At 39.9% G+C, this 14,590-nt stretch overlaps 2 protein-coding genes across 2 annotated transcripts; both read left to right on the top strand.

Annotated features, from left to right (window-relative positions):
- The first annotated feature begins 1,020 nt into the window (after positions 1–1,020).
- On the top strand, positions 1,021–2,115 carry LOC110693942. Its single transcript, XM_021871124.1, has 2 exons — positions 1,021–1,818; positions 1,939–2,115. Exons 1-2 carry the CDS (start codon positions 1,021–1,023, stop codon positions 2,113–2,115), a joined length of 975 nt encoding a protein of 324 aa, XP_021726816.1.
- A 39-nt stretch (positions 2,116–2,154) lies between these two features.
- Positions 2,155–3,344, top strand: LOC110693941 (uncharacterized mitochondrial protein AtMg00860-like). The gene is made up of 2 exons (XM_021871123.1): positions 2,155–2,239; positions 3,049–3,344. Exons 1-2 carry the CDS (start codon positions 2,155–2,157, stop codon positions 3,342–3,344), a joined length of 381 nt encoding a protein of 126 aa, XP_021726815.1.
- The last annotated feature ends 11,246 nt before the right edge of the window (positions 3,345–14,590 follow it).

The following is a 14,590-nucleotide window of genomic DNA, read 5'->3' as shown; positions in this document are numbered from 1 at the left end:
CATTTGGACCGATTCCTAGAGTTGTGTGCGATGATGCAAACCAATGAAGTGAGTCAAGACTTCATTCGTATGCACCTTTTTCGGTAATCTCACACTAGACGAGCAAAGAAATGGCTAAAGCATGTAAAGCCTAACACTCTCAAAACATGGAGGGTGGTGGTAAAGGCGTTCTTAAAGCGATTTATCTCCGATGAGAAGACCTCCGAAATGATAAGGAAAATTGCATCATTTGAGCAAGAAGCCGATGAAAGTATTGGTGAAGCTTGGGAGAGATTCAAAGAGTTGGTGCAAGAGTGGCCCTACCATGATTACACTCAAGGGTTGCTCATGCGGTTTTTCTACGAAAGATTGGAGCCCATGTCAAGGCTAATTTGGATGTGAGGGCAGGTGGTCAATTAATCAAAATCCCTCAAAATCAAGTTGAAGCCACAATAGAAGAGGTAGAAAAGAATTACTCCTCAGGGGGGGGGGGTGAGGAAGAAATGCTCCAAAGAAAGGTGGTATTTACGAATTAGAGAAAGTTAATAAATTACAACATCAAATTGATCAACTAACAAACGGGCTTTCCAAGTTGAACATGAGTGTGAGTGCAAGTTCAAGTGGTGGAGCAAGCTCCTCTCAAGTTAATTCTTTCTCTTGTCAAAATTGTGGAGGAACGAACCATGATACATCTTATTGTGGAGGTTTGAGCCCCGAGCATGTAGCGGCATACAACATAAGGCAAGAGGGATTTAGAGGAAGCGGCGGTGGAGTAGCTTAGAGACAACCACCACCCAGGTTTGCACCTTAACCTGAACAATGGAACCAACAAGCTCAACCTACCTACAACTGGAACCCTCAAGATCAAAATCCACCTCCATCTCAACCCCAAAACCCAATAGGAAGCTATCCAAGGAACAACCAATACAACAATCAAACCCAAGCACCTCAAAGAAATCAAGAATAAGCACCTCAAGCAGAGCTAACACAAACTCAACTCCTTCAAGCCATGCATGCGCAAATGCAAAATTTTGGGAAAAAATGCAAGAGATAAGAGCTCACAACAAGATGGTTGATTCACAACTAGCTCAATTGGCTAAGAGAACTCCTTTCAATTCACCATCTACTCTACCTGGACAACCACAACCTAACCCTTCTCACAACTCTAAACCCGATACATGCAACGCGATAACATTGAGGTCGGGAACTTCCTATGAAGGACTAAATGAGGGGGATAGTGAGGAAAAGAATGGAGGAGAGGAGAGTGTAAATGAAAACAAGGGAGGTGAGAAAGAAAAAGTTGATGAGATAGAAGGAGGTTCAGAGAAGAAGAAGCTTGACAATGAGAAGACAACTTCAATTCCTAGTGAGGCTAGGAATCTTGATGGACCGGTTCCTTTTCCCGGTCGGCTTGCGGAGAGGAAGTTGAATGACAAGTTTGCAAAATTCCTTAGTGTCATGAAGAATTTGCACATCAGCCTCCCTTTCCTTGAAGTTGTGACACAAAAGCCATCTTACTCCAAGTTCCTCAAAGATATTCTCACCAACAAGAGGAAGCTCAATTATGATCTTATCACCCTTCATCATCAAGTGAGTGCTCTTGGCCAACATAAGATGCCTAAGAAGGAAAAAGACCCGGGAAGTTTCACTTTGTCGGTGAAAATTGGGAACATGGAAGTTAGGGGCGCGTTAGCCGATCTTGGAGCAAGTGTAAGTGTAATCCCTCTATCCATTGCTCAAAAACTTAATATGGAGATGATCTCTACAAGGAAGACAATTCAATTGGCCGATCGGTCGGTGAAATTACCTTGTGGAGAGCTTGAGGATGTTCCAATTCAAGTGGGACACATCTACGTGCCTTGTGACTTTTTAGTGATGGATATGGAGGAAGATGTTAACACTCCTTTGATTTTGGGACGTGAAGTTCTTAAAACTTTGGGGTCGGTCATCAATTGCAAGAACAAAACCATCACATGTGAGGTGGCTGATGAGAAGATTGTCTTTGAGTTTTCTAAGTTGCTTAAGACCCCCATGGTTGAAAAATTCTATATAGTTGATGTTGTTAATGAGGAGCTAGATCGCTTGGGGAGGGTCGTGATGAGGCCTCAAGATCCAATGATAGAAGCTCTAACATGAAAAGAAGAGTTCCACTCTCAAGAGGCAAAAGAGTTTGTCATGGCAATGAAGGAATCCTCAAAGGAAGAGGTTGAACAACAAGTTGAGAACGAGCTTGAGTCCAAGGAGGAGAAATTGGAGGAGAGTTCTAATCCTCCTCCCAAGGTAGAACTCAAGCCCCTTCCCCCTTCTTTAAAATATGCTTATCTTGATAAAGAGGGAAAATACCCTATTATTGTCAATGCTACCCTAGATGGTCTTAATTTGGAAAAACTACTTGATGTTTTGAGAAAATATAAGGATGTGATAGGGTGTAGCATTGATGATATCAAAGGTATTAGCCCTTCATTATGCATGCATCGTATTCATCTTGAAGATGATCATTCCACCTCCATTGAACCTCAAAGAAGGTTGAACCCCAACCTTCAAGAGGTTGTCAAGAAAAAATTTTGAAACTACGTGAGGCGGGCATCATCTATGTTATCTTCGATAGCAAGTGGGTTAGCCCGGTTCATGTAGTTCCAAAAAAGGATGTGTATTGATTATAGGAGGTTGAACAAAAACACCAAGAAAGATCATTTCCCTCTCCCATTCATGGACCAAATGCTTGAGAGGCTCTCTCACCATGCTTTCTTTTGTTTCTTGGATGGGTAATCTGTATTCTTCCAAATATCGTATCCATCCAAGCGATCAAGAGAAAACTACTTTCACATGTCCATATGGGACATTTGCATACCGAAGAATGTCATTCGGTTTATGCAATCCTCCTTCTACCTTTCAAATATGCATGACCTCTATTTTCTCCTAGATGCTTGAAAAAGAAATTGAAGTTTTCGTGGATGATTTTAGTGTTGGTGGCTCGTCTTTTGACACTTGTCTTTTTAACCTTGAAAAAGTTTTGAATAGGTGTCAAGAGACGATTTTGGTTTTGAATTGGGAAAAATGCTACTTCAGAGGAGGGCATTTTCCTCGGCCATAAAGTTTCAAAAAATGGCATTGAGGTTGATCCGTCCAAAGTTTCGGTGATTGAGAAATTGCCCCCTCCTACTTCTATCACGGGAGTACATGCTTTTCTTGGGCATGCCGGTTTCTACCGGAGATTTATCAAAGATTTTTCGTCAATCGCCAAACCTTTGACCGAATTACACAAAAAGGATGTTGCTTTTAAGTTCAATGAGGCTTGCCTTGAGGCATTTCGTAAGCTCAAGGAAGCTCTCATCTCCTCTCCCGTTGTGCAAGCTTCGGATTGAAGCTTGCCTTTTGAGCTAATGTGCGATGCGAGTGATTTTGCAATGGGTGCCGTGCTTGGACAAAAGAAAGAAGGAAAATCATGTGTCATCAACTATGCAAGTAGGACTCTTGATGAAGCTCAAAAGAACTATACAACAACTGAGAAGGAAATGCTAGCGGTTGTTTTTGCCTTTGATAAGTTTAGGTCCTATCTTATTTTCTCTAAGGTGATTGTGTACACGGATCATATTGCGGTGCGATATCTCATGACTAAGAAGGAAGCAAAGCCTCAGCTAATCCATTGGGTTATCTCTCTTCAAGATTTTCACATGGAAATGAGGGACAAAAAGGGAGTAGAGAACTACATTGCGGATCATTTGTCTAGGCTATCTTTTGAGAACAAAAGTGATGTACCAATCAATAATGAGATAGGATTTGAAACTCTCTTGGCTATGGCTTCAACATCTAGCCCTTGGTATGCGGACATTGCTAATTATCTTGCTTGTGGAGTCATTCCCCCGGAGTTTTGTACTCAACAAAAGAAGAGGTTTTCAAGGAAGTGAGGAGGTACTTTTAGAATGACCCATACTTGTTTAAACAATGCGGAGATGGCCTTTTTCGAAAATGTTTTCCGGATCATGAAATCGAAGGAGTTCTTGAGCATTGTCATTCACTACCATGTGGAGGACATGGGGTTGTTGATAAGACGGTGGCAAAAATCTCTCAATATTTATTATGGTGGCCAACTATGCATAAGGATGCCCACAAGTTTGTTTCATAATGTGATAGGTGTCAAAGGAGTGGTGGCATAACCAAAAGAGATGAAATGCCTCAACAAAATGTCTTAGAAGTTGAGCCCTTTGATATTTGCGGGGTGGACTTTATGGGGCCTTTCATTTCTTCTTGTGGAAATCTATATATATTGGTAGCGGTTGATTATGTGACAAAATGGATTGAAGCCATACCCTCACCTACCAATGATCACAAGGTTGTGCTTAAGCTTCTTAAGAAGATCATTTTTCCTAGGTTTGGGGTTCCGAGGGTGTTAATTAGTGATGGAGGCTCCCATTTCGCCAAAAAGCAATTTGAAGCTCTTCTCAAGAGATATGGCATTCATCACAAGGTTTGATTACCTTTCCACCCTCAAACTCAAGGACAGGTGGAGGTCTCGAATCGTGAAATCAAGAATCTACTTGAAAGGATGATGAACAAATCAAGGAAAGATTGGTCTCTCAACCTCGATGACACACTATGGGCTCTTAGGACGGCGTACAAGACTCCGATCGACACGACCCCCCTATAGGTTGGTATACGGAAAGGCTTGTCACTTGCCGGTTGAGTTAGAATACAAGGCTTGGTGGGCCATCAAGGAGCTCAATATGAATTTATCTTTGGCCGGTGAGAAGAGATTGCTTAAGCTTAATGAACTTGAAGAGCTTAGAGATGATGCTTATGAGAGCACAAGATTATATAAGGAGAAGACCAAAAAGTGGCATGACTAACATATACAAAACAAGAGCTTTAAGGTTGGAGATAAGGTTTTGCTTTTCAACTCTAGGCTTCGTTTGTTTCCGGAAAAACTCAAGTCCAAGTGGTCGGGTTCTTTTGTCATATGGAAGACTACTCCTTATGGTTCTTTTGAATTAGATGCGGATGGTATCAAGTTTATGGTCAATGGTCATCGTTTGAAGCACTACTTTTGCAAGGAAGAAGTTGGTCTCATTAAATGTCTAATGCTTGATACTTTGGATCCTAAGCCTCCCCCTTGATGAATTTTTCTCATGGTAAAGCTAGTGACCTCATAAAGAAGCCCTTCTCGGGAGGGAACTCGAATGTCTAACCCTTTTCTACTCTTTTCTTTTTTCTTAATGCTTTAATTTTTCTATCTACAATTTTGGATTGATGGATTTACGTGTTTTTAGGATTTGGTTGAGTTGCAATCGTTGGTATGCCTTGCCTTTAGCACGATTGTATGGTGTTTTAGTGTGTTTTGAAGAGGGGTTTTTGTGTATTTTTTGCTGCAAAATGAGCATCTTTGAAAAATTAGGTGGTTCGACTGAACTCCCTGAAGGTTTGGTCGAAATTTGTGAAAGGTTTGACCGAACATTTTTGAGTTCGGTCGCACCTACTCTGGAAGCTAAATCTAAAAACTTTCTGCCAGAATTGCAGAAATTAAGGATTCAGAGTAGGTTCGACCAAACACATGGGGGGTTCGACCGAACATACATGAGTATGGTCACACCTCCTCTAGATTAAAAAAACTGGAAACTTTCTGCCCATTTTGTGATTTCAGCATTAGAGAGCAGGTTCGACCGAACCTTGAGCAAGTTCGACTGAACTCTTGGTAAAGTTCGACCAAACCTACCCAGGGTTCGACCGAACTTTTTTCGGGGTTATTTTTGTAAAATGAGGGAAAGGGCCGCACATCATCTACTTCTATCTTACCCTCATTCAACCCACTCTCTCTATCCTCCTCTCCTTCTTACTCTAAAACTCTAATGCCACACCCAATTTCAACCTCAAACCTCCATGCAAATCACTCCAATGTCCTCTATTTCTCACTTATTTTTCATCCTTCACTCAATTTCTACAATCTACACCCAAAATTCCTCACAAAACCCCACCTTTTCAATTTTCCCTAATTTCTAGGGTTTGAGTTAGTTGTTATTTTTGGGTTTCTACTTGATTCCAATCAATTGGGGTATGTTTTTTCTAGCTTTTGCAAGTTCATTATGTCAATTTCTTATAGTTTTACCATGTTTTATATGTTTAAGTATGAATTGTGGTAATATTGAGATTGTTAGTAATGACTTGTTTGATGTTTGTGGTTCAAGGGATTTCCTTGTGCAATTGATTGGTTATCGATAGCAGAACTTGTTTTACGATGATTATTCATGTATACCTTGATTTTATTTGGTTTCAATGTATTTACTTGAATATGTTAATTTCACATTAGGTTGTTCATGCTACTACTTGTTGATTGAGAAATTCATGAGGTGGATGTAGTTTTGAGATTGTTATTCATTTTTCTTTGTTTGAAGTTGATGGTTTGTGAGTGATTATAATGAATTTAGGGGACATCATGCCGAATTTCACCTAGAATTTCTTAGGATTTGCATATGAATGCCAATGATCTTTTTATTCTTGCCTTGGTTCATAAGTGTTTATTAATGCCTTGAATTGTATTGTTTTTATCCTCTACATCAATTTAACAATTCATGGCTATTACTTGGAAAGCCTTTTTTATGGCGCCTATTGGCTTGCATCTTCCTAATGATATTCTTGATTATTTTTTTAGAGTCATTATGTTTGGCAAGGGCAAAAGCAAATCCAAGAGGAAGAGGGCGGGTGAGCCTTCAACACCCTCTTTCCCTCCTCCGCCGGGAATCAACGATCACGGCATCATTGCTCCTAATTAGCATTAATGGAGTGTCTACCAATCACTCATCTCTTGTCCAATTAGATCAAAATGGTTTTTCTGTGCTACAACCTTAAGAAAACTCGGCATCTTGGACGAAGTGGTCCGGCTTGCCAAAAACTTTGGGTGGGTTGACTTCATCAGCCTTTGCCCTCATACTGATGAGCGAGTTACATTACAGTTCCTTGCTTCTCTCCGCAAGGAAGTAATAGAAGAGGATGATGATGGAAATGAACCTCAGCTTGTCATTCATTTCCGCATGTTCAATGAGGATCATTCTCTAACTCAGAGTGATCTAAATAAAATCTTCCATTGGCATGCAACTGGGCTTGATCACCCATATAAGATGACCTCAACTCATTGCATCCCATATAACGAGCAAGAGTGGTGGAGGAGCATATCCACCAAGGCCAATTTCCGCACCAACACTGCCAAAGTCAACAACATCATCCATATTGCCATGAGATACTTCGCTCGGCTTCTTCAATATGTCGTATTCTTCAAGGAACATCTCGGCTCTATGGTAAAAGATGAGGTGGCTTGCCTCTTTTTGGCCGACAACCCTCAGTGCACAAAGTTCCAACGCTCCTCCACTTTCATCCAACGGCTTTTGGACACTCGTGATAACCGTCTAAGTGACGACATTCACATGGGGGGCATGATCACTCTTATTGCCCTTTCCTTGAAGGATGAGGCCTACAAGGACTAAATCAATTTGCTCCCCTACGTGCTCCAAAACAGATAGGAAGCAGCTGAAGGGTGTCCTCCTTATGCTCTTTCCATCATTGCTCTCAGTCAACAACGCTTAATTAACTACACAACCAACAAACGCAAGTTTATCCTCTTGGTGAATAAAGAAGAAGAATGGTGTGTCCTACCAGATCTCGATCTCATTTCGATGGACCATTCCGATCCTCTATGATGGAGGATCACCCGGAGGTTCATACCGGACGAGTTGTGGAGGAACTGGACCCGAGGTGTTATTCCACATCCTCAACCGGTCCACCACCCGGAGCAATCCGTCTCCCCCTTCAGTGGGGGAGGTGAGGCATCTTCTTTTTCTTCCCTACCTCCTTTTGATATGGATGCCCTCCGTAGTACCCTCGAGGATATCCGCCGTGATAACCAAACTTCCATTGAACAATAGGGGTACTACGGAAGGATGAATTATGACAATCTTGTGCAAGCGGGCGTTTAAGCGCCCTATGTTAACTATCCTTACCACCAACCTCAAGAGGGTCTGGTTCCTCATTGGGACCCCTATAACCCCAACAACCTTACCCCCAATATCTACCCCTATTAGGAAGGTCCCATCGACCCTTCCCAACGTATTGGCACCCCACCTTACGATCCATATCGCTTGGGTGGATGTAATCTGGCCTATGACCCGACATCTACATCCACCCAAACCCCTTTTGATGGCGGTTGGGGTGACAAGGGGTGGCCCTATGAGAATTTCAACCAACCTTTCCACCCATTCATGGATACTCTCTGGTTTGATTTTGATAACCCCCCTAGGGAGCAAGGAACTAGGAACCCGAGATGAGGGTTCCCCTATCTCCCCCCCCCCCCACCCCGGAATTTCTCGTTTTTAATTTTAGCTCGGGACGTGCAAAAGAGTAGTGTGGGGGAGGATGTTCCTTTTGGTTGGTTGAAGTGTGCATAAGAGGGTAGTGTGTTAAGATAGTAGCTTGTACTTGAGGAGGACCATTGAGGATAATGGTTTGTTGTAATTGATGATGATTATGATGATTTGTTGATGATGATGATGATATTTTTTGTTGTTGATGATGATGTTTTTATGATGATTTTTATTGTTTATTTGATGAGTTTTTGTGTAGATGGAGATGCTCCCAATGAAAAAATCCAAATTCCCGACAATCCAAACTCCCTTAATCCAAACTTTGTAGATAGCCCTTTTATTTATTTATTTATTTCTTCCTTTTGTTTATAACATAAGTCTCCTTTGTTTATTAACTTTTTTCTTTTATTCTTGTTTTATCTTAGTAGTTTCTTTTGTTTTGGCTCGCTTTTAAATCTTTAAAATGGAGATGAAGGAAGTTAAGAGGCAACTCGAGCTCCCTTGGTGAGATTGTATGATTTATCTTGTCTTCCATTCCAAGCGGCGTTTGGTGAGACCTTTCCTCTCTTATATTTTCTTTTTCTTTGGGTGTTTAGTTTAGGTTTAGCTTAGGAAGAATTTGAATGGTCCGAGGATGTTTGCTTTTGGTTCTATGAAACCTGGGATCGTTGATGTTGTTATCGAACGATCACTTGTATGACGTTTGGGATTTATTTGGATCATATGCCTTGTTTGTGAACCTTTTTGATTTCTTCCTCCTTTTTTTTTTGTTTTCCCCTTTTTGTGTTAAAAACATGACTATGAAAAGTTGAAATGATTTTTGATTTGGAATTTGCTCATTCATTTGGATTGGTTTGCCTCTAATGATGTTGTGTCTTTGAATGCTTATCTTCCTAGTTGATGAGGGTTTACACGGTTTGAGAATGCTTAGGGTTGAGTTAGACACATTTTAGGCTAAGGTAGCACGGTTAAGAACTTTTGTGGATGTTTGAACCCCTAGCTCACGGGAAAGTGGTAAGATGGTGTTGCTCTCTATAGTGGATAGGATTCCCTTTAGTTGGCATTTTCTTACTTCCCACCCCTTGTGAGGTCTAATATTTTTCAAGCCTTCATCATTCTTTTTGAGCGGAGTTTAGGATCCTTGACTATGCGTATCTTAATCCTTGTGTTGGCCTCTATCTCCCGAGATCGTGACCAAGCAACTCTAGAGGAGGAAAAGGGCGTTTTTCATTTTTCTTTGTTTTCCTTGTGTTTTGTTACAAATTTGGTTTTCATTTTTGCATCAACTTACTTGCTAACCAATTTGTGCCTTACTTCCATTTCTTGACTTAACTATATTACAAACCCTATCGGCCTATGTCTTACTGATCCTTTTAGTTAGTGAAGCATTGACTTGTGAGGTTTGAGTTTTGAGATTGTTGGATATGAGCAAGAAAAATATGTAAATTGGTTCAAGTATAGTTTTGAAAGTTGAACATGAAAAGAATATGCAAATAAGCTTGAGAAGAAAGATGAAATTCAAGAAGACCAAGTGAAGTTTTCAAAAAAAAAAAAAACAAATAAAAAAAATTAATAAATGATGAAAAGCGATGAAGTAATGTAGTGAGGATTGTATTGAAGGTTGTAGTTTTAGTTTAGGTTCAATTCTTAGGTTGTTCATGAGGGATGGCCACTCTTTTGCTTCACTTAGGATTTGCCACAAAAATTTTCAAATTGATTCCCAACCTTAACACTTAGCCATGACATTACAACCCTAGTTAAGTCCCTTGGACTTTGGAGGAGCGAGGTCAAAGACTGATGGAGAGAGATAGGTATGAACCCTATGGAGAGAGTATGCATAATTGAGATGTCGGGATAACATTATGATTTCACATAAAATTTCTTTTTCCGGTTCCCTGAGGAATCATGAAGAGCTAACAAAGGGATGAATGGAAGCTAGTGGAGAGAACGCGGACTGTCTAGGTTGGGGCTTGGGCGGAGAATGAAATCATTAGTTCTCTATGCTTAGCTAAGGTTTGTCTTTTTCAGCCTTGAGCATCTTAGAACGTGTTTTCCCCCTTTGAATTAAGAAAGGTAATATTCTTTGGTGCATCTATTTTCGTGTGAGTCCAAGTGGAGCATTTCCTTCCTTGAGGCTTGATTGGTTTCTCTAAAACCTTGTCATGTTATGTTTGTTGTGTTTGTCTCTTTGTTCTAGTTTTCCTTGCTTGAGGACAAGGAAGAGGAAAGTGTGGGGGATTTTGATGAGTGGCATCTATGCCACTCTTTTATCCTTTTTTCTCTAAGAATTCTCCCCTCATTTGCACTTGTTTGGCCCTTTTCTAAGCATTTTTACCTTAGTTTTGTTTTCTCCTTTCCCTTCTCTTTTATCTTCCTTTTTCCTAGATTTTTGCCTACTCTTTACTTTGATTTCCATGCTCGTGTTTTGTAGGAACCGGGGTCTTCAAAGAGGAGAAAGCTTAAGTCGAATTGGAGCCGAGGAAAGCAAGTTCTAGAGGAGGTATGGTCGAACTCATGAAAGGTTCGGTCGAACCTTAGGTGTGACCAAACCTGCACAAGGTTCGACCGAACTTTGGAGGTAGGAAATTTTCAAATTTCAGTATTTTGCAGAAGCGCTCGAACCCCATAAGTTTGACCAAACCAGGAGCAGAGAGGTTCGACCGAACCTACACATGGTCCGGCCGAACCTACCCTGATGTTCGACCGAACTTACCCATGGTTCGGTCGAACCTTTTGCCGACTTCAGCCAGATGTGTACGGACTATATAAGTCCCGTTTTAGAACCTTTGAATGTAATGAGTTTTACTTAGTTCTAATTCCATAGAATATTAGCCTAATCTAGAGAGAGAAAGTAGATTGTTACTCAACTTTCCTTATTGTATTCAACTTTGCTCAAGTTTAATCTTCAATTAAGCAAGACTTCAAGTTTTTATCTTTCATTAATGCTGTCTTTAGTAATCTCTAATCCTTTCCTTTAGCTTTATTTATTTGCTTTATTGTTGCTTATTTTTGTCAATCTTATTTGTTCATCTAGTTGTTATTAATTTCATTGTTTTTAATCATGTTTTGTTATGAGTTTCTTGAGTTTGTCTCTAGTTTTGATATTATGTTTAATCTTCCTTATTTAGGCTAATCTTTTAGCTAGGGGAAGGGGGTGAAAAAAATGAGTTGATATTGGATGAATGATGATGGTTGGATTGAAATCATGCCATAAATTGATGAAAGACATGATTTTTGATAGCTAGAGATTATTTTTGCACTCTATTTGATGTTTTCTATATTAAATGCATGAAAGTGATTTAAACTAGATTAAGATCATCTCTATTTTAATGATTGCATGAGAATGAGTTATTAAATTGGAGTTTTTATGGATTGTGTTTCTTTATTCTATTTAATTGATTGTAACTAATAGCATGCATGAGAATGATCCTTATTAGTGTAGACCTGTTTCATTGATTTTCCTAGACTATTGCATGAGAATGAATAGTTTAGGTAGAATATTGTGTTCTTTGGCATGTGTTTCATGATAATCATTATAATTCCCCTCTCTTTAATCATATTTGACACCCCCGTATCCCTAGCGTCATTTTCCCTTTATTTTAATCATCATTTTCTTGCTTATTTGTAGTTTTAGTGTTCTTGCTCAACAAAACCAACAATAACAATCCTCTTTTCACTCTTACATTAGTGATCATTGATGTTGAATTAGTGTGCTTCCCTAGAGGTTTGACCCTTTACTTGCCACTAATTAGTTTGGTGTAAGTTTAGGTATTATAAATGATTAATTTGATTAGGGTAGTAGCTTAACCACCTATTTAACCCGTGATCAGCCGTACTTCAAATAAATCTCCACCTAAACTGTAAAATCCTGGTAGTTTTTCTATCCCTTGTCGTATTGGCAATCTAATGATTGATAATGCATTATGTGATTTGGGTGCTAGCGTTAGTGTCATGCCATTGTTTGTGTGTTCCAAGTTAAATATGGGTGAATTAAAAGCTAATAATATTACTCTACAAATGGCCGACCGTTCTTTTAAATACCCCTTAGGTGTTTTAGAGGATGTTCCTATTAGAGTAGGTAAATTTTATATACCTGTTGATTTTGTTGTTCTTGATATGCCTAAGGATAAGCGAACCCCAATTATTTTTGGTAGACCATTCCTTAACACTACAGGAGCAATTATAGATGTGAAATGTGTCAAATTGACCCTATCAGTAGGGGATGATAAAATTACTTTCAATTTGAATAATACCCCTAAAAGCCCCATGACGGAGGAGTAGTGTTTTAGTGTTAATGTGGTTCATAATTGTTCTAATAAGCCCCAAGCTCTTGTAAAAGATCCCTTGGAGGCGATATCTTGTGTTGCATCTTCTACAAATGAAATAAACAAATGGCAAAAGGAAGTTGATGCAATAGAAAGAGCCCTCTACACTGTCAGTCTTGGCTTTGAAGATGAGAAGGTGGAAATAAACAAGCAAGTTGTGGAAATCGAGTTGCAATTGCTCAATCTAGTGATAATTTTAAGCAACCATCGGTCGAAAAGGGGTCTCTAGGTGAATTGGCATCCCACAGGATATGTCAGGAAGCTGCGTCGTGGTCTAAACACCGCTCGACCGGGTGAGAAACCACCCGACCAAGAGGTAGGCCAAGGGTCCTAGTTTTTATACTTGGTAAGAGGGTCGTGCGAGTCCTAGATAAACCAGCGCTTTGTAGGAGGCAACCCGTATTTTCTTGCTTTTTAGACTAGTTTTTCTTTGTTTTTCTTGTGAGAGGAGAGATGAGGGAGTTTAATGAGTTTATTGAGTTTTTGTACAGGTTTTAAGGAAAAGAGTTGGTTAAAATTTGAAGAAAAGAAGAAAAAAATACCCCCGTACTAATGTTGTCTCAGGCCCGGTCGTGCAAAGCACTGCCTGACCGGGCGCGAGACTAAGGGCAATTATTGAAGAATTTTCGCCCGACCGGGTGAAGGGCGCCCAACCGGGCACGAAAATTGAAGAAATACGGAGATTTGGATGGCTCTATTGGGCGAAGGGCCCCCAACCAGGCGCGAGAGTCGAAAAAAAATCGAGCGAATTTACTTAGCGAACGGCGTCCGACCGGGCGTGAGAGGAGTTTAGTTTCTAGAATTTAGATCGCCCGCCCAACCGGGCGCGGATACCTCCACCCGTATTTTCTTCTTCCTTCGTTCTTTTCTCACTTCTTTCTTTTTCTACGATTTTTTTCTCTCTCTAAAACCTTAAACTCTCTAACTTCTCTCTAAGATCTCTTCTCCATTTCTCATCTAAATTCAATAATTTTAAAATATTTTTAACCCTATCTTAATCCTCTATATTCCCACACCAAAATCCCCAAATTCCAATCAGAAAAGTTTTTTACCCATTTTTGAAATATGGCATCAAAGAGGTCGAGGAAAATTCTAGGGAAGAGTTCTAGCTCAAGTCAACAATACGATCCGGAAATGCAACTTCAGCAATGGCTGTCCATCAAAATTGCTACCCCGGAGCAAAGAGAACGGCTTGAGCAACTCTCCGGGCGTGAGGTAATCCCTTCACGGTGGTTACACCGCCCTACTCTTAAATCGTTTGGTTTATATGATTATGTTAAACGTTTTTTGAACAATATAGGGATGAGAAAATTCGTAGATATGCACTACCTTACTTATCTTGAATTAACATGTGAATTCCTGTCTTTTTTGTCTGTTGTAAATAGAAAAAATGGTCCGAGATTAATGTTTAGGTTAAATAATTAATAGAAATATTGTTTTAACCTTTGTTGATTTTTGTAAGATTTTTTATTTAAATTCTTAATTACCCAACCAATGGAATGAGAATTATAAAATGAAAGATATTTATCATGTTTTGACTTGTTTACCGGCGCCTAACGCCCAACATGCTAGTGCTAGACCCATCCATCACCTTGTACCTAAAATCTGGCAAAGATTTGCAGGTGTTTGTTTTTTAGGTAGGAATGAGCCGCACAATGCCCAAACCATTGAATTAGCTGTAATTGGACACTATATGTTTGGGTACAGTAAGCTAAACATTTCTAGATACGTTATCTTTCACCTCAGTAGACATGCCTCGGCTAGTGACCATGTTACCACCCTGATTCGTCTAGGAGGCCTCATCCCTAGGATATCAGTTAAGAAGGTCGGGTTTCTAGAGAGTGGAACTCACTGTCTCACTAACTATAGACCAGAAACTTATATGATTGCTAGGTACCTAGAAGACTTGGGTAGGGTACGTTTGGATAGCCAGAGAGTCCC

The sequence above is a fragment of the Chenopodium quinoa genome, unplaced genomic scaffold (genome assembly GCF_001683475.1).
Source record: "Chenopodium quinoa cultivar QQ74 unplaced genomic scaffold, ASM168347v1, whole genome shotgun sequence".
NCBI classification, from domain to species: domain Eukaryota; kingdom Viridiplantae; phylum Streptophyta; class Magnoliopsida; order Caryophyllales; family Amaranthaceae; genus Chenopodium; species Chenopodium quinoa.
The sequence above is the reverse complement of the archived record's forward strand: the minus strand, read 5'-3'. Positions and strand labels throughout refer to the sequence as shown.